The 20,106-nt window shown below is 40.2% G+C and overlaps 1 protein-coding gene across 1 annotated transcript in view; it reads left to right on the forward strand.

Annotated features, from left to right (window-relative positions):
- LOC124149151 (BCL2/adenovirus E1B 19 kDa protein-interacting protein 3-like) overlaps nucleotides 1-12,806 on the forward strand; it is a 49,425-nt gene extending 36,619 nt beyond the window's left edge. The window contains exons 4-6 of the mRNA XM_048381472.1: nucleotides 5,003-5,064; nucleotides 6,138-6,296; nucleotides 7,683-12,806. Of these exons, the coding sequence (XP_048237429.1) occupies nucleotides 5,003-5,064; nucleotides 6,138-6,296; nucleotides 7,683-7,746 (285 nt within the window). The 3' untranslated portion in view covers nucleotides 7,747-12,806. The remainder of the gene's footprint in view (nucleotides 1-5,002; nucleotides 5,065-6,137; nucleotides 6,297-7,682) is intronic.
- The last annotated feature ends 7,300 nt before the right edge of the window (nucleotides 12,807-20,106 follow it).

Here is a 20,106-nt window from a genome sequence, read left to right on the forward strand (position 1 = left end):
TGCTATCCGCATAGATCTCCTAAAGCCAAGAGATGCAATAGCGAAGGCCAAACTAACTCTATTTCTGAGAGATGGGCAGCTATTTGAACGCATATAAACAGAGCAGCAAACATGTAACCTGTAATCATATTAATATATGAAAATAGAAATCATATCAATACCAACACAGAAATTCTATTAATACCAAAACTCACAATAGATATGTGTACCATACACACAGAGTCCCAAAGAGGGACGGGTCAGCCGAAATTGCTACGGCAGAAGGCGACCTCGTAAACGCTTATTGCAACAACATGTTATTCATAGCTATATTACGATGACATGTTCGTGTAATGTCCTTGCACACACGTCTTTCTATCAAGGCCAGCCTGTCCCCTGATGAAACTGCCACTTAAACAACTTGACATTAGCATGCACATTGTGATCAACTTCACTCTATGGAGTATCTGCATATAAAAGTCCGACTGCTATGACGATTTCCCATCAATATTATCCAGATAGACATAGGCAGTATAGCACCTGCGTGGAAATATTGATTCCCTGAATAAATGATGTTTATTATCACCATTAATCGCTGGGAAAAAATGAAGTAATTGTTCATTTTGTAGCTTTTGTGAATTGATTTTATTTTCTGAATAATGGAAAACCCAATGTTTATCATATAACAATACCTTGACTGACATGCAGTCTATGAAGCTGTTATTACACAATAACTTAATATATATTAATATTATTATAACAATAACTTCTCTCTGAGCAGAAGGTCAATGGTTTATCCTCACTTTGTTTGGATTAACAGTAGCAATGTTTATACAAGCATAGGGGCCATATCAAAGTCACCAAATACTGAACTGAGTTCACCCCCTCAATTAATGTCAAAAGTGTTCACTGGCAATATTGGTGAGCGAATTTTCTTATTTGTTGATTAATTACTGATTAACTATCAACGACGGTGCCAGAACAACTAACCACGTTGAGGGCTGGCATGCCAAAATGAATAAAACTGGACATTCCCACCCAAACTTGTTCAAGTTCATCAACATCATCCAGAAAGAACAATGAAATGATCATCAGCCAACTCCGAGCAGGTGGATGTCAGCCTCATAAATAATGAAATTTTTGTGCATATCATATATATCAAAATTTTGAGATGACCCCTGGTGCCTTCTATTGTTTAACCAATTAGCATGCCTGACTGATTTTCATACTGGGAACAATAGGTGGTGGCAAAGTGAGGAGATCCCTACTGTATCTGGGTGGGGGTATTCACATGGTATCTCAGAGGGGTAGCACCAGGAAATCAGCTGCAGTCCGGAGTAGTACAAGCAGCCACACACACATGCACTCATGTCACTGTATGAGTGCAGTAATCTTCCTACCCACTTTGTCCACCACCACGCTTCTCCCTCCTAAATCTTTTTTTTTTTATTGCTGATTTTATTTCATGTGGAATTCAGCAAGCTTGACATGTCTGTTCGTGTAATATGAATTGGTTTTGAACAAATTAAAGGAGATGTTCCACGGTCAGGGCACAGGCCTTACAGTGCCCCCATCTTTTGCCGATGTTCCTAACATTGTGACTAACATTGTGAAAGTAATAACTGTAGTTTGTGAAAGCAAATTATATCCTGTCAGTGTTGGTATGAGTTATTCCTTCTCTTTTCACAGTAAATTCCCGAGGACATGTTTTATTGGCCATAGAAATGTTAGCATGTTATTGTCAAATTGAACATATGGGTTTTGTTTTGCATCTAGTGCAAATTACTTATTATCTATTTGTATTCTTTGTCAACATCAAGATAAGTAAGCAAGGAGTAGAAATAACACAGTATCAATCTAATATCAAGCAGAGTTATGTCCCTATATACTACTTGGGCTCCCTATAGCCACTGTTTAGGCGGATTGAAACGGCCTGAAACAAGTACCTCAGTTCTGCGTGTTGCAGGAACAGAACGCGTTTCACATTCATCAGTGTCAGTTTCTTTTAACAAGTGCTTCTCCTGTGCTACCCCCCACGCTGTCCCCAGCCTCACCAGCCCCCAAGCTATATACAGGGGAAGGACACAGAGTTTGTGGATAAAACCTGATCCCCTGTCTTAGTCTCTGAGAAATATCATTTTGATAGAAATGAGTTACTATATTAAACAATGAGATAAGTAACATCTATGTTAGGATAAACCAGAGTCATTTTTAGAAGAACAGTTTATAAGACCCTGCCATCATAACATAAAGGTTTAAATGACAGACATAATTATTGGTCCTCTCCTTGGAGTTGGAACAGTGCTGGCTCTGTCATCACCTCGCCTGGCCAAGTACTTAATCTGTGGAAAATCTTGTCTTATATCGTTTGGAGTGAAAGGCAGAGTGAGTATGGTTGTACGCCGCTTTTAGCAATATTCCAGCAATATCACGGCGGGGGGACACCAGAAATGGGCTTCAAACATTGTACCCATTTCGGGAATTGAACCTGGGTCGTCGGCGTGACGAGCTAACACTTTAACCACTAGGCTACCCGACCGCCCCCAATGATCTATGGACCCAATCAACCATTCATTGCGTCATTAAAGGGCAACCAACACTATCATCGGAACAACAGGTGCCAAATGTAGAGTTTGGTCCCTTTCAGGTCTGTCGCTATCACGACAGGATCCTAGGGGGAGATCATGGCCTAACCCGACTGCCCCTTGAGTGAAAGGGGCAAATTGGATCATTTTTAAATTATAATTTCTTTAGAGGCTTGTGCAAGTCTAGCATATGGCCATCAAATGTTGTCCCCTTACCTGGCAATGCCTGGAATAGCCAGCCCAAAGCACATGATGTGGCAGTGAGGTTTTGGAGCAAGGCTATCCACAGTGAGGATGTATGGGACACAGCCTGGGGGGGAATGGTTGGGGGAAGGGGGGACTGGGGTGGGGGATATATGAGGTATTACCTTTCATTGTGATTTGAAGAGGTGGCACGTGGAAGTTAAGGAATTTGTTTCAGACATCCTGTTGTTCTTAATGACCCTGCTCTCAACAATATTCTATCTGTGATGGGGGGGGGGGGGGGGGGGTAAATAATTGGATCTGGACCAGACAATCAGCTGACATTGACATAAAACAACATTCACTCGACCAATCTTGATTATCGGAGCACCCACTGCTGTTGTAAACAGGTTGAAGCCAATATTACTGACAGCAACATGGATGCCCAGCTATCTGTGCTTGTCAACAAATCACTGAATAACTCGCTCACAGTGACGTAAAACAACATTCACTCTCTCACTCTTGTCTATCAAAGGTCACCACTGTAATAGTCGTGACCCTGCCATACAGTCACCACTGTAATAGTCGTGACCCTGCCATACAGTCACCACTGTATAGTCGTGACCCATACAGTCACCACTGTAATAGTCGTGACCCTGCCATACAGTCACCACTGTAATAGTCGTGACCCTGCCATACAGTCACCACTGTAATAGTCGTGACCCTGCCATACAGTCACCACTGTAATAGTCGTGACCCTGCCATACAGTCACCACTGTATAGTCGTGACCCTGCCATACAGTCACCACTGTATAGTCGTGACCCTGCCATACAGTCACCACTCATCATCACAGATCATTGTCCACTCAATGCAATGGGTAATTACAGCTGTTAGTGCACAGTGTCCAGGGTCAAAGATTGTCCTCCAGGACTTGAGAGCACACGAGGAGTGTGTTTAATCAGGCACATTTCCTAACATTAATATTGAAGATAGGTCTTTCAGCAGTCATTGTTGGGGACTTGTGTTGTTGATATACGGCCTTAGAGAGACCTTTTACGTTGACGCGAGTGATGGCGTCCTGGTAACAGTATCAATAATATTTGAAAAGGATTTGAAATATAATGATGGAATTATTTGCCTGGTTTGGTACACACTTCCAGATATAGTGATGCAGTAAGCCTTATGTTAGACAATAAAACATAGAAGCTACTCAAAAGGAATGTTAGAGCACCCAATTCTCTCATATTCCTATAGTTAATCTGTCATGGCAATACAGATTAACGTATTCAACGTAATAAGCGCCCAGGGCGCTCTCAAAATAAGAAATAGAGAGCTCTTTTTAGAATATAATTTTGGTGAAAGAGTTGAAAGATCGTAAATTTCGTTTTTTATGTTTACAGCCTGAAATGATACAAAAGAAAGGTCTGTGCGTATTATACATGAAAGATATATTTTTCCAGAATTTAATTGCCCGTAATTAAGGGTGCATATAACACACGAGTGCGTATCATACATGAATAAATAAGTCTTGTGTATATTGATCAATCGGAAGGGTACTAATTGGGATTGTTCACTAGCCAATATATTAGCAAATATCGCTGTGGGCGCTTATTAGAGCGGGGCGCTTATTACGTCGAATACGGTAACTATAGTTATGTGAAAGATTCAGGTAAGCCTAACTATGAGTAGTATAGTTATACTACATGAACACTGGACAGTTTTGTCCAACATATTGCATAAAGTGCTTGTTTTAATTTTTGATGTCCAAAAAGATTTCACATGTTATTAGCATGATTAGATATGGTTCAACGGAATTTAACATGTAAGATCTGATTATGTAACTTAGATTACCTAAATTTAAACATTAGGAAGATTGTGTAAATTTGAATGATGATTGTGTTAATTAGATAAAATAGACTGCTATTTTCGTAGCTGAATCTGACACGTTATTTGACTTTGAATTATTCAAAACATTCCTGGGACATATGCTAGTTTGAATTTCATATTAATTCACCCAAGTGAGTTTTGGGTATAGTTTTGCAGCCTAGCTTTAGCAAACTGTATGTGTTGGGGTTATAAACGTAGCAAGTGTGCTGTCCTTGAAATAGTATAGCGCTCTTAATGAACAAAGTGTTATACTCAATTAGTTTTTGCTTTTCAGCAAAGAGTTTCGAAAAATAATTGATAAAGTACTTTGCTTATTTAAACTTATCTCTTAAGTTTTTGACTATTTTTTCTACTGCTGTATTTGCAGGAGGACCCTGGTACCGACTGGATCTGGGACTGGTCAAGTCGCCCGGAAGTGCTGCAACCCGGGTGAGATTACAAACTCTGCCCAACATTCCTAAGTGTTTTCCTTTCAATCGTGATGTGATCAAGCTTCAGAACATAAATCAGCACACACAGATTTATCTAGGCCAGCTCAGAGATCCGAATTATCCCCAATCATCATTAAATATACCAAGTGGGAGTTAAAATGTTCCTATTTTGTGTAGAGTGAGTGAGTATGGTTTAAGCCGCTTTTAGCAATATTCCAGCAATATCACGGAAGGGGGACACCAGAAACGGGCTTCACACGTTTTGTGTAGATTTAGTTGCAACTGATGTAATGGTCTAGGTGACTTGTATTCAACAAATAACAGGACACAAAAAGAGAGAGCCTTGATGTTAAAGTACATCTGAAAATATTACTTTTAAAAAAATCCCAATTTTGAACAAATAACCATAAACTGATTTTTTTTTAGGTTATTATGTCTTAAATTCAGAAGTATTTACATAACATGCAAGTCATTCATGGAAGACTAATCATTATAGCCTCTTCCTCCTGGGGCGGCCTGGTGGTTAAAGCACGCCAAAGGCCCGGGTTTGATTCCCCAAATGGGTACAATGTGTGGAGCCCATTTCTGGAGTCCCTGTCGTGATATTGCTGGAATATTACTCACTCACTCACTCACTCACTCACTCACTCACTCACTCACTCACTCACTCACTCACTCACTCACTCACTCACTCACTCACTCACTCACTCACTCACTCACTCACTCACTCACTCACTCACTCACTCACTCACTCACTCACTCACTCACTCACTCACTCACTCACTCACTCACTCACTCACTCACTCACTCACTCACTCACTCACTCACTCACTCACTCACTCACTCACTCACTCACTCACTCACTCACTCACTCACTCACTCACTCACTCACTCACTCACTCACTCACTCACTCACTCACTCACTCACTCACTCACTCACTCACTCACTCACTCACTCACTCACTCACTCACTCACTCACTCACTCACTCAAAATAGATTCCTTGACTTGAATAGATGCATGACATGTTTGATGCTAGGGTCAGTTTCTCATTGGATGTTTGTGTTGCCAGGGACTGGAACGGAAAGTTCCGCCACCCGACAGCGAAGCCCCGCCGCCACATAATGAGCATGAGGAACACTAAAGTGATGAAGAAAGGCGTGTTTAACTTGGAGAACCTTCCCACGCTGCTGCTCACCCATGCAGCCACCTTCTTTCTGGGCGCTGCTGTGTAAGTCACACTTTCTGATAACAACAACAGCAATAATAATAATAATAATAATAATAATAATAATAACCAAGTCGTCCGACTCCCCATTGTTCTCGGTGCCTTAGGTTTGGTACCTCCCAATCTTTTGACTGACATTGGGAAAGTACCCGGGTTCGCTTCCAGGAATACAGCCCTTCTGACAATCTGGGTAATGCAGAAGGCTGCAGGGTTGGGGAGTCTTCACATTCTCCGAAAAGTTCTAGGTGGGTTCGACTTTGCAGCGCTTCCTGGGAGAAATCCCATTTCCTGTCTGGGCTGCGTGTAGAGGGGGCAAGGGCCCTGAGCTGATGATGAGCCTGACTGTGCCAGGATCACCAGAACCCTCTTTGCTGCCTTTTTTGTGTGTGTGTGTGTGACTCGAGTACCAGAGTTAGCCGTCCCAGCCCGAGTATTTATTGTGTAAAATATTTGAAATTGTGATGATTATCTTGATTTGTTAACCGCTAACTTAAGTGGTTCCCATGGTTACCATGTCATCCTTTGGCTCCGGCTGCTGCTGGTACAACTGTTTCCATAGAAAAGCTGCAAAACCTTGGCCATGAATTGCTCCACTTTTACTGTCCGACATCAACTGGTCGCTAGTACATAGCTATGATGCACGCCTTCATAATGTCCTGCTGTAGTTTGACGCTGATTAACTTCACAAACTGCGTGAGAGTGTTCATTATTGTGTACATACCCCCGTTTTCGTAAAAGATTTACTTTTTTAATACAGACAACCCTTACTTTGGAAATGTATTTTTAAAACAGTTATTTCTTAAAATGAGTGGTCAGGTAGCCTACTGGTTAAAGCGATCACTTGTCACATCGAAAACCCGGGTTCGATTCCGACATGGGTACAATGTGTGAAGCCCAATTCTGGTGTCCCCTGCCGAGATATTGCTGGAATATTGGTAAAAGCGGCATAAAAGCATACTCACTCACTCACTCACTATTTCTTAAAACATAAAGGGGTAGAGTTTACCGCCTTCACCGTTGTTACTATTTTTAGACACAGTCGCCGAGGCAATAACTAGACCCCTTCGTGTTTACATTTTCTTAATTTTTTTCACAAAATACTTTTTTGTCATAATAGTGGGTGAACTTTAAGTAAATGGTTTGGGAACAAAGGGTTATGCAACATTCCACAGTGTTCTGTAATGTGCACTTTGATGGAGCTTGTGAAGGGGAGTGCAACATCACCATCAGATTTCAGTAGAAAAATGAAGTCATGAATCGTAGCTATGTATTACCAACTAGTGGATGTCCTTGTATGAATGCAAAGCATTAAATAGCTACAACTCCACAGCTAAGGTAGAAATGCATTTCCAACTGTTTGTATTTATTTCTATTTTTGTTGTTTTTCAGAATGTTCATGTATATCAAAAAGTACTGTAATCTGGCTGTGATCGCCCCTCCTACCATGGACTGATTGACGATGATTGACAGGTGTCAAAACACACAACTGGTCTGAGCTGGGTCCCAGCAGGTGATGTCAGTGCAGTCGACTCAGATACATCTCTGCTCCATGCTGAAGTGGGACTGTCTTGCCCTTGTAATGTGAATATAAAGATAATAAGAAAACGACACAATTTAAGACTTATAATGTGTGTAGCAAATGTAAAATATTGGTATTAGCTGTAATTGTTTAATTCTGGTATTTGTCATTGTAGCTGTGGTAATTTCATTTCTAGGGGGATTGTTGATCAGGATTTCAATTTGTTTTTGAAATATTTTGAAAGTGTTAAAAATGACCAGAAACCAGTTTCTTCAATCAACATTCTTAATTTTCCACTTCTTTTATTGTGTTTATGATATAAATATTGACATTAGATGTGGCAGAAAACATGCAATATATTTGTCATGAGCTTTGGTGCAAGTAAGCCTAATTTTAACTTAAATTTGGGGTCCTATATATTTATAAGTACATTATAATGAAACAGGGGACATTGATTTGTTTGGTGCCGATGCCAGAAGTTCATTGTACTTATATATTAAAATAAATAATTTGAAAAGCTCTCATTATCTGTATAAATTGCAATATTCAGCGTCTATGATTTGAAGTTAAATTGTATGGTCACCAGGGCCAGAAGGTTCAAATGGCCACTGTCCTAGCGCATTGTCTGTGAAAGTCAGTGTTGTCATTTGAAACCTACAATTGATGTTAAACCTGATCACCATGACATAAACAGATCAGACCGGAGTGCAGCGTGCACGCACTTGCTTGAGGAACACTAAACATTTATGCATCAAGTGTACAACTCGGTGTGATGGTATTACAACACTGTTACAACTCATTTGGGAATATCTGTTCACCAAAGGTACATCACTAACAAATGAAATAATTTCCAGGATTATTGTTCAACGTGTTAGCTTTAAATGCATGCTCTTTTCCAATTGCTGTATCTATGCTCGCTAACACATATACTCAACATTCTATTATATGGTTTGATGTGTAATTTTGCTCACTGTCACGTGTGTGTGTTTTGACATATTACACTTTGTTTCACCCATGATTGCCACAAAGTTTACATCTCTAAACCCCTTATGCCCATAGAGTCGTCATGATATGGCTGAAACATAGCTGATGTGACGTTAAATTTTACCTCACTCACTCACTACACCTGTAGAGCTGTAATGAGCTTTTAAGATAGTCTTATCAGTGATGCCAATAGGACATGCTTCTAGATCCCAGTCTAACCCTGAAACTATTTATCTTTGCACAATCATTAATTTGAAGCAGTGATTTGTTCATTACCGGTACCTAAATTTGTTCAAAACTTGACTCAGATTAAAGATTTAATCTATGATGTTTCAAATACCAAACACACTGGGTAAGCTGTAACACATCTTGGCTGTATTTTCTCACGAATGTTTACTTGAGTTTGTGTTCTAAGCATTATGAAGCAGGTCTGCTAACATGGTGAAAAGCTTGTCAGGGATCATGTTCATTGCAGTCTAGTTTGTAAGTTCAGTGTTCATGTGTTGTATTATAACACACAGCTAGCATGTGGTTAGAATCATTGCCTACTAAAACTATTTGCTGCAACTACTTGTCTTTCAATATAAGCCGCAAATTTTCATATTCGCTTATAGACCATGCTTTAACAAGACAAGGATATTATGATACAGTTGTGTTGTTAAATCCCCATGTTATAAATATTCATACTAATTTTCATCATGATCGATTGTTTCAAGAAAATCGTTTACCATTGTATCTGTTTCATGAAAGCTTGTTCACAAGAGAAGCATAGCACAATTTTCTTTAAATATATCATGAATTCACAGTTTCATTACTGGAATATGTGATGCATATTTCACCTGATTACAGTATAGTTACTGGAATTCAGTGTGATATTTGGTTGACTTAGGTTTTCCTTGTGAGTTTGAAAATTGCGCTCTTTTCAAATACCTTGATAAACCAGGAGCCTGTGATGAATGGAAGGGAGGTAACTCTAGACTAAACTAGCACTGAAATTCTGAATCCATAACAGCATTATATAGTTGTCGTCAACTCACCAGGATCACAATGCATTTGACTAGAATAGCAGTGTATACTAGACTCCTTGTGTTCCCTCTTCTGCCGCCAACTAGCCCAGGGATTTGTCACAGCTGCAAGTTGTCAGTGTTTTGGCGAAGTAATTGTTTAGATTTGTTTCCAAGTGTTGATTGTTATGTATAATGTTAAAATATGACTTAGCTTAGGATTATATTTAGTCATACTGGAATTATGTACATGTACTTTATATGATTAGATGTAGATTTAGTAACAACACTGGGTTTTCTTAAAAGTTGGCATGTTGTTGGGGCGAGGTTTGTTTGTTCCTGTTACCATGGTTACACTATCTTGGCACTCCGATTGACAATTCTTCCTAATTACTTTCATGTCACTATTGTCATGACTAGATATTGAACCTTCTGCTGGATGGAACTAAACAATTATGGAATGTAAACGAATTAAACGAAAATGTAATATATATATGAAAATATATAATTAAAATGCCTTTTTTAACAATGTGAATGTCCATATTTATGAGGTATTTCTTGGATGGTGATAATGGTTTCAGATATTCTTTTTAAAACAAACAAAAACATTTCTGTATTATCTTTATAATCTGTTTTGTGTTTAATGTACTTCATTGCTTTGTGGGGGCACGGGTGGCCCAGTCGTCTAAGGCGCCGCGATTCGCTGTGCAGAGTTGCGTCCCTTGAACATGCCAGAAACCTATGATTGTGGGTTCGAATCTTGGTTCGCCCCGATTATGTTTCTAGGTTTGTCAGCACCATACCCATGCTCGTGGGTTTCACCGAAGTGGTAAACGTCTGAGACCTGCATCACTTCGGGCTTTCCTCCCACATTAAGCTGACACGCCGTGATATGACTGGAATATTGTTAAAAGCGGCGTTAAACCCAACTCACTCACTCACTCATTGCTTTGTTTACAGTGCTATGTTTGCATCTAAAGGATTACTCTTGCAGACAAACAACCTCAAGTCTAAACAGTGCTAGATCTACCTTTTATGAGTCGTCAGCTTTTATTTCACAAACATTGTGTATTTTACTTTTATGTGTTTTGGATTATTGAAGCATTTTTTTAGTCTTTTAGTACAAGTATCCCAGACTTCCTTTCTGTGTATTTATTTTGTGCAAGTATTATGTTATCTGTATATAGGTTTGTCTTCAGTGACAAAATTGTTTTAACAACGACTTGTTTAATCTTTTAGAATTTATTGAAAGATTTTTTTCATTTGAATTATCCTCTCAAACTAGTAGTTGTGGTGTTACAAATGTAAAATAATTTCATCAAAATATGTGCAAAATGGAGAATGTGAAAAGAAAGCAAGTATTTGCATTCCAATAAAAATGAAACAGAAAGTAAAACAACTAATACCTCTTAAAAGAGGTATTAATAAAATTATGAAAAACTGCTTTGATATAGATCTGAAATGCATATATCTTTTGGATCCATCGAGCCATACTCAGCAGATACCTATCGTGACAATCAGCTGTCCAACAATTTGTCCTAGGTGTCCTGGTGAATGTTGCAGTCGGCTTGTTTGGTTGTGATTTGCGTTGATGGGAACGGGTTAAAAGGACTTACATATTTCGAAAAAATGTGGCTTCATAAATTGAATTTAATGTTAAGTATATAAACTGGTACACAAAAATATGAAATTATGATTGACTGAATACTCTAAATAAAAAGCTTCATTCACTTGACATCTTTTTGTCATTAGCTTTGAAGATGGGTTTTGTATGATGTTGTTGATGAGGATTTCGAGTTTGCCACATTTACATCAGGTTCTTTTAACCGGTGATCCAGTCCGGTGACTTGACACGGACAATGTGCAGTGAGACAATGTATGCTGTGTGCAAAGAAACACTTGGTACCATCGGCATTTACAGACTCTTTTCTCCGATATTGTTCTGCATGACAGCTAAGTTATGCAAAAGACATCCACTTTTTGGTCATTTTATCATCTAAAATATAAATACATATATGTGAGTTATATTCACATAAATCATGAATTAAACTTCACAAAATATCTGTTTATGCTCTTGTATTTCTTAAAAAACCTGTACTGAAAGCTTTATAAGAGTTTCTGAACGTCAAGTTCGTACAATGATTGATCTGATCTGGTTCTTGTCTGTGATTGGTTATTTCTATGGTGCTGAGCGACTCTGTCACAAAGAAAGTGTTGGTGCGGTTTATCGCATGGACGCACAATTTATATTCCTGTTTCTTGATTGTGCTAAATTCATTCCCAACTATTTTCATGTAAAGGCATTTTGCTATCCGTAATCCATCCTTGATTACCCAGGGAGTTATATCTCTGTTCTGTATGGCTAAATACCCTGGACCATTCGATACCTTAGCTTTGTTTTCAACCATATTGAAAGGCATGCTAGCTGTCCAATCAGATTACACTTACAATTGGGTTGCAAATAGGTCAGGTTATTTACCCCAATAGAAGGGAGATATACTGTTCAAAAGAAGTTAAGAACACCCATATTTTTCATTTGACTGCAGTTAATGTCATGGCATAGATTAACTAAAGTCTTATGAAACAATCCAGTGGACTGCTACTTCTTTTAAGCAGTATATAATGCCCTGGATCACTGAGGATGTCTTTAATCCTGTCTTACAGGGACAAGGTTCCTATAAGACATTAATAAACCACAGTAAACAACAGCATAGCCAGTGGTCGTGGATGGTGTACATTTCCTAGCTGATCGTAGGTTGTCAGTTTCTGATCAGCGGTTTCCAGGGAGACGGTCTCTGGAGTAAGTAGATGTCACGATTGTGCATGCATCTCGAACTGCAGGTTTTCCTTGCAATGTGTGTTCTTTGAATAATGTATATGTTTCTTGTATTTGTATTTGGACAAATAAAGATTGGTTTACTTGGACATTTGAAACAGTTTGACAACAGGCCAACTGGTGTACACGTGTAAAATCAAAATCAAGTAATAAAATGTCCTAGTCAGTGAGTGAGTGTTTGTGGTCTGTGTTTGTCATCAGTGTTTTGTGCTTCAGGCTGGGAGGTTGGTGTGTTAGTTTGTTGTTTAACACCGCACTCAGCATTACAGCTATATGACGGCGGTCTGAAATAATCTGGACCAGACAATCCAGTGATTGACAACATGAGCATCGATCATAATTTGGATACTATGACATGCATCAACCAAGTCAGCGAGCCTGACAACCGATCTTGTTAGTCGCCTCTTACAAAAAGCATAGTTGCCTCTTACGTTGGTTGGTTGGTTGGTTGGTTTGTTGTTTAACGCTGCACTCAGCAATATTCCAGCTATATGCATAGGTTGCCAAAGACCTGTTCTAACCTGGATCTTCATGGGTCACGAGATTAATACCAGGGTAGAGTGAGTGAGGCACTTTCAAAAATATTGTATTAATTTATGGTGGGGACACCAGAAATGGCCTTCACACCTTGTGCTTATTTGGGGGATCAAACTTCAGGAGGCATGAGCACATGCTGGTAGATGTGTACCATGGGTTGGAACCCTAGGGTGTGGTGCAGACAAACCAAGGATCACAATCAGGAGAGATCTGGGATTCAAACCCAGGATCAGCAGATCCATGGCTACATGGTTTGGCCACCCACCTGAACTGATTTTAGAGTCACAGGATCCTGCTGTAAGAATGATTTCAGTAACATACTGAACAGCAAAAGAAACAACTTTTGGATCAAATTTTTTAGAAAAAAAAGACCAACGCAACAATCTCATTTAAATCAGATCTTAGTTCTCGCTATCGCTAAACAAAGATCTGAGGACATCCTATTACGGGTCATGTCAGAATGACCTTTCATCCGACCAATCAAAGCGTCGCTAACCCGATCATGAAAGTGACAGTCTGAATGTGTTTTCTGATCATGCAACCTCGAAAATGTTAAAACGGGGTATTCTGAACGACAGTTACAGCCAGTACGACTAATTCCATCAAAGTATCTCTCGCTTCCATGGGATGCACATTTGAACGAAGGAAGCGTTGCACAGTACGTGGGAAGCACTGACATACAATCGCAACCATATATTAGACATTCCGGTTATGTTCGTTTGTTCAGTTTTCAAATTTTTAATCGAGAAATGTGTCAACATGCTTTTCAAGCGTAGTCTGAAATGGAAGTCGCCAGGTTGAAAATTTTGCCCTTAAGCTCGAGAAAGGTGCTTTCTCATTGGCTGATATCGAATTCTTGTTATTCGTTTCAGTGGTCGGTCAAAGTTCGCGAAAGGTCGTTCTGATGTGACCTGTAATGGGATGTCCTCAGATCTTTGTTTAGCGGCAGCGAGAACTTAGATCTGATGTTAATGAGATTGACCAACGCAATGGTGTCAAATCACATTTGTAGAGAGAACTGTCAGTTTTAGAGCTGAAGGTGGCATTACAAATGTTGAGAGAGGAACACAGAACATCAGAGAAACCCTCCAGAGTGAAAATTAACAATCTCCTCAGTATCCAGTCCAGGCTAGCACACAGATATTTTGATAACAAGGACACCAGCTATGGCGTCTCTAAGTTTGCTCACAGAATTTGAATCCAATTTAACACATGGCTGCTTTAAAGCTGAATTGTTTTTCTAGAGTCTTTTTATTTTCATCGTCTAAGCAAAGATTATTGACATTACACATTATCCCTTGAATTGGCCCTGGGGGAATTGTTTTGGTGGGTCAAAAGAAGGTCAATGGTCAAGGTGTGTGGTTACACATTCTGAAGAAATATTGATGCTTTTATCATTAAACTTGGTATATACTGTCTCTACGATTGGAGAATGCCTTAAAACGTTTTGGTCAAAGATCAAGGTCAGCATTCCTGTTTTTTAAATGTACAATTACTATCATCAAAGATATTTTAGCTGGAACATAGTCTACAAGATGTTCCGCTTGTATTTGAGAAGGCACACAAAAGTTGTTTAAGGTGTGTGTGTATGTGTGTTTATGTTTTTTCTTGTCCTGTTCGAATGCTTGATATATTGTGCTAGCCAACTGAGATAATATGCCTCAGTCCAACTTTTGTACCCCACTTAGATACAGTACACTGACTCCAAGCTGACCAATCCTCTTTGTGTCCTTAATGCCGAGTATAAGGCAGTTTCTTATTGCGCAGCCAAGGATTAAACCACCAACCTATGCTTACCAGGTAGACTCTATATCCACCAGACCACGGAATCGGTCACCTTGATGCAAACATCCTGAAAATTTTCAGCTGGCCAAATCATGACGTTCAAAACAACACATTTATCAATCAGTAATTTTTTTATTCTCCAAATTCTCTCGCACCATTTGGGATGGGATTTCTACATTAGAACACTCTCATCTCATCTCTCTCTCCAGATAAAAATAACCTCGCAGACATTTTGCCAAAGTTGAAAACTTAAATAGCATAGTCATCAAGATTTGTTCTCTGACAAAGTGCCATTCTTACAGGAGGATACAGGAAAAGACTGAAAACCTGAGAACTTCTAAAGCTTTAATACCTCTAATTTTTTAAAGCAGAAAAGATGGTATCGACTCTAGACTCATTTATTTACAGGCCACCGTCATGTAGCTGGAGTTGCTGAGTGCAGCGTTAAACAACAATCAAAGCCATACTTGAGACGAGATGTTTTTATATACAGAGATACAGAGATATGCTTTGCTTGGAATGAATCCAATGCAGCTTAACAGGCACTGTAGCTCACCTGACTTCATATTCAACACCTTAAATTTTGTTTGTTGTGTAACGCCTCACTCAGCAATATTCCAGCTATATGACGGCGGTCTGTAAATAATCGAGTCTGGACCAGACAATCCAGTAATTGACATCATGAGCATCAATTCATGCAATTGGGATACGATGACATGCATCAACCAAGTCAGCGAGCCTGACCACCCGATCCCGTTAGTCGCCTCTTACGACAAGTATAGTTGCCTTTTATGACAAGCATGGGTTGCTGAAGACCTGTTCTACCACAGATCTTCACGGGTCCAACACCTTAAATAGCAAAACAGCAAGTCTTAAATGTTCCTGGTAGAATTTTCATCTTAAGATATTCATTGGTTTAAGCATTTACTTGTCATACCAAAGACTCAAGATTGGATTCAGACATGGGTACAATGTTTTAAACCTATTAAATCCTGTGAATACATATACTCAAAATGCTGTGTAGTCGTGACTATGTCTATTTCTAGTCAGCAAATAAACTGAGGATGCGTAGGAGTCATGGAAGGAGCCCTTTCCCTGTCCATGAATTTTACAGGAAAACAGTTGATGGAAAACAACTCCATGTTTATTACTAGTACGCTCTCTTATCTACTCCTCAACTTCTAGAATGTCAATCAAACAGTCATGCATTTAATGCTGACCCTATTGTTCCCTGATAGAGTGAGTGAGTGAGTGAGTTTGGCTTTACACTGGTTTTAGCAATATTCCAGCAATATCACGGCGGGGGACACCAGAAATGGGCTTCACACATTGTACCCATGTCGGGAATCGAACACGTGACGAGCTAAGCTAAGCAGAGAACATGGCTGAACGGCTGTTATCATGTTGAATGGTAAATATTGTTGTGTGTGATGTAATCTGAGCATTCATTGGCTCATTTTCGCTGGAACCAAGCCTCCACTTTATCTGTTGGTTACAAATAGCGACTACACTACAAAGCAGCCCTACATATTCAAGGATGATGGAGGAATATAGTGTATACAAATGGTTTTATGTCGCTTTTAGCAATGTTCCAGCCACGTGTCCACCAACACCAGAAATGGGCTTCACACATTGTACCCATGTGGGGAATTAAACCTGGGCCATCGACATGACGAGCAAACACTTTAAAACCACTGGGCTACCCATTTTCCTCAAGGTAAGGGAGTTAACTGACTATAAAAGTCCATTTTCCACCCTTGCCCTTGGATTCCGTGGCTTGATATTAGCGCCACCAGTGGCTATTATGAGTCATGTCCCTTCTATGTCCCTCCTATTGACCAATCAGATTCCACCTCTCATATTACTTGCATTTGCTTCAAACAAAATGGCAGGGACCATTCAAGGCGGTCTGATCGATAATAAAGATATATATTGTTATAAAACAGGTCTTACCTCACAAAATGCATCAAATTACTTGATTTAAAACATGAAAAGATTTGGAAAATATTAGTAGATGCCCAATTGACGATACAAATGCTTTGCAAATCCTTCAATCGACCTGCATGGCAGTTTACGAACCATATGTTGATTTCGTTACAAGATTTTGATTGGACTATGCATTGACTTGTTAGTCCAGCCAAACATAACTCCAAAATTCCAGCGTTATTCGGGAAGGGTGGTAACTGGACTTTTAAAGTCAGTTAAGTCCCTTGCCTCAGGAAGATGTTGGCTACCATACAAAATCTTATGTATCTTGTATGTAAATATATGTACATAAAAATAACATGACAAGACCTTCATATATAATTTACTATTGTATACAAACAATACATCATTAACTGATATTAACTGATAAATGTGCACTGGGGGCCATACCAATAACCATGACACATACCAGACCATTGATAGTTCATCACAAACTATAAGATCTCCCGCACACTGTTTAAAATGACCCTAAACAATCCAAAAACAAAATGTCCCAGACTGGCTGAATGATTCCTTGGATGGAAACTACACAATTAATCATCAATGATATCGATTAATCGGAAGAACACAATCATATCAATATATTGGTAGCTTCAATATTTCGAAAGGTAGTCTGCTGACAGTGATTTTGACTGCAGTTTGTTTCGTGGGTATCAGTGTGTGTGTTACAGGTCACACGATTGGTCAAATCTCACTCATCCCCGGCTCATTTCGGACTAGGTTTATGTATACTAACTAGAGTTTGGATAAAACAACTAGTCCCTCTGGATTTTCACTAGTCTCGGACTACAGGACCAGTGGTCATGTCTATCCCCATGTAAAAAGGCATTATCAAAGATTCTTACAGTTGAATATTTACGTAGATCAAAGAGTTGTCTCTCCTAGAAAATCAGACAAATCAAATTAAATTAACAAAACTAAAAAATTTACCTCCTACATCTCATCTGTAAAGAATTAACATGTTTAAACTAGTTATGTACAAAAATAACATTTCCAGACAACTGTTTGCCACTTTTATTCTTAATTCTGAAAATACATTCTTTTAACTGATAATCAGTTCAGATAGAAATTTGAAGATATTGAGAAAGCACATAAGTTCAGATTCAAAACACAAACTTTCACTTCCACTACATTCTAATCACATAGGAATTTTCTTCTGACTTGAATCGACGAGAACTGGACAAAAGCAATTATGTGTAACATTAATCTGCAACATTGCAAATTTGTAATGGCATTGTAAATAGGTATATTTCCTTTACAAAAACACACTTTTGGATAATTTCCCTCCCCCCAATTGTTAACGGCTAACTAAACCTATGTTGACAAACATTGATGCAAAATTTCAGTTGTTTTAGCAAATACTGAGAAAGAGCAATTTTGCAACATATGCTACTCAAACAAAGTCTGAGAACACACAATTCTTTCATACTACTGTTGTTCTGCTGTCATGGCATGACATATTAACCATAGTCGTATGAAAGAATCAGCTGTTCTTTGACTTTGTTTGAGCAGTATACTTTATATCTTCTGATTGCCTTTAAAAATATTTGAACACTATGAACATTTCCTTTCTCTAGTATACTACTCAACAGACGTTAAAGAACACCCACAATTGGAAGGCTGTGTGATGCACTTCGCACCAGCCATGACAAGTTGACCTTAGCCATATGAAAAAAATGGGTGTTCTTTAACTTCTTTTGAGTAGTATATATACAGTGAGTGAGTGAGTGAGTTGGGTTTAACACCGCTTTTAACAGTATTCCAGTTATATCACGGCGTGTCAGCTTAATGTGGGAGGAAAGCCCGAAGTGATGCAGGTCTCGGACATTTACCTCTTCGGGGAAACCCACAAGCAAGGGTATATGGTGCTGACAAACCTAGAATCATAATCGGGGCGAACCGGGATTCGAACCCACAATCATAGGTTTCTGGCGTGCCTAAGGGATGCAACTCTGCACAGCGAATCGTTGCGCCTTAGACGACTGGGCCACCCGTGCCCCCAGTATATATACAGAATATTGACAGCATAATATCACATGAGCAACAATCCATGCAGTTGGGTTACACAGACAGAAGTCAACCAAGTGACTGAACCTGACTATCTGAAGCAGTGAGTCACCGGGTCTGACCACTCGATGCGTTGATTCAGCGAACCTGACCGCCTGAAGGACTGAGTCACCGGGTCTGACCACCCGATGCGTTGATTCAGCGAACCTGACCGCCTTAAGCAGTGAGTCACCGGGTCTGACCACCCGATGCGTTGATTCAGCGAACGTGACCGCCTGAAGGACTGAGTCACCGGGTCTGACCACCTGATGCGTTGATTCAGTGAACCTGACCGCCTCAAGCAGTGAGTCACCCGGTCTGACCACCCGATGCGTTGATTCAGCGAACCTGACCGCCTGAAGGACTGAGTCACCGGGTCTGACCACCCGATGCGTTGATTCAGCGAACGTGACCGCCTCAAGCAGTGAGTCACCGGGTCTGACCACCCGATACGTTGATTCAGCGAACCTGACCGCCTGAAGGACTGAGTCACCGGGTCTGACCACCCGATGCGTTGATTCAGCGAACGTGACCGCCTCAAGCAGTGAGTCACCGGGTCTGACCACCCGATGCGTTGATTCAGCGAACCTGACCGCCTGAAGGACTGAGTCACCGGGTCTGACCACCCGATGCGTTGATTCAGCGAACCTGACCGCCTCAAGCAGTGAGTCACCCGGTCTGACCACCCGATGCGTTGATTCAGCGAACCTGACCGCCTGAAGGACTGAGTCACCGGGTCTGACCACCCGATGCGTTGATTCAGCGAACCTGACCGCCTCAAGCAGTGAGTCACCCGGTCTGACCACCCGATGCGTTGATTCAGCGAACCTGACCGCCTCAAGCAGTGAGTCACCCGGTCTGACCACCAGATGCGTTGATTCAGCGAACGTGACCGCCTCAAGCAGTGAGTCACCCGGTCTGACCACCCGATGCGTTGATTCAGCGAACCTGACCGCCTGAAGGACTGAGTCACCGGGTCTGACCACCCGATGCGTTGATTCAGCGAACCTGACCGCCTCAAGCAGTGAGTCACCCGGTCTGACCACCCGATGCGTTGATTCAGCGAACCTGACCGCCTGAAGCAGTGAGTCACCCAGTCTGACCACCCGATGCGTT

This window comes from Haliotis rufescens, unplaced genomic scaffold, assembly GCF_023055435.1.
Source record: "Haliotis rufescens isolate VD_foot unplaced genomic scaffold, xgHalRufe1.0.p SCAF_39, whole genome shotgun sequence".
NCBI classification, from domain to species: Eukaryota; Metazoa; Mollusca; class Gastropoda; order Lepetellida; family Haliotidae; genus Haliotis; species Haliotis rufescens.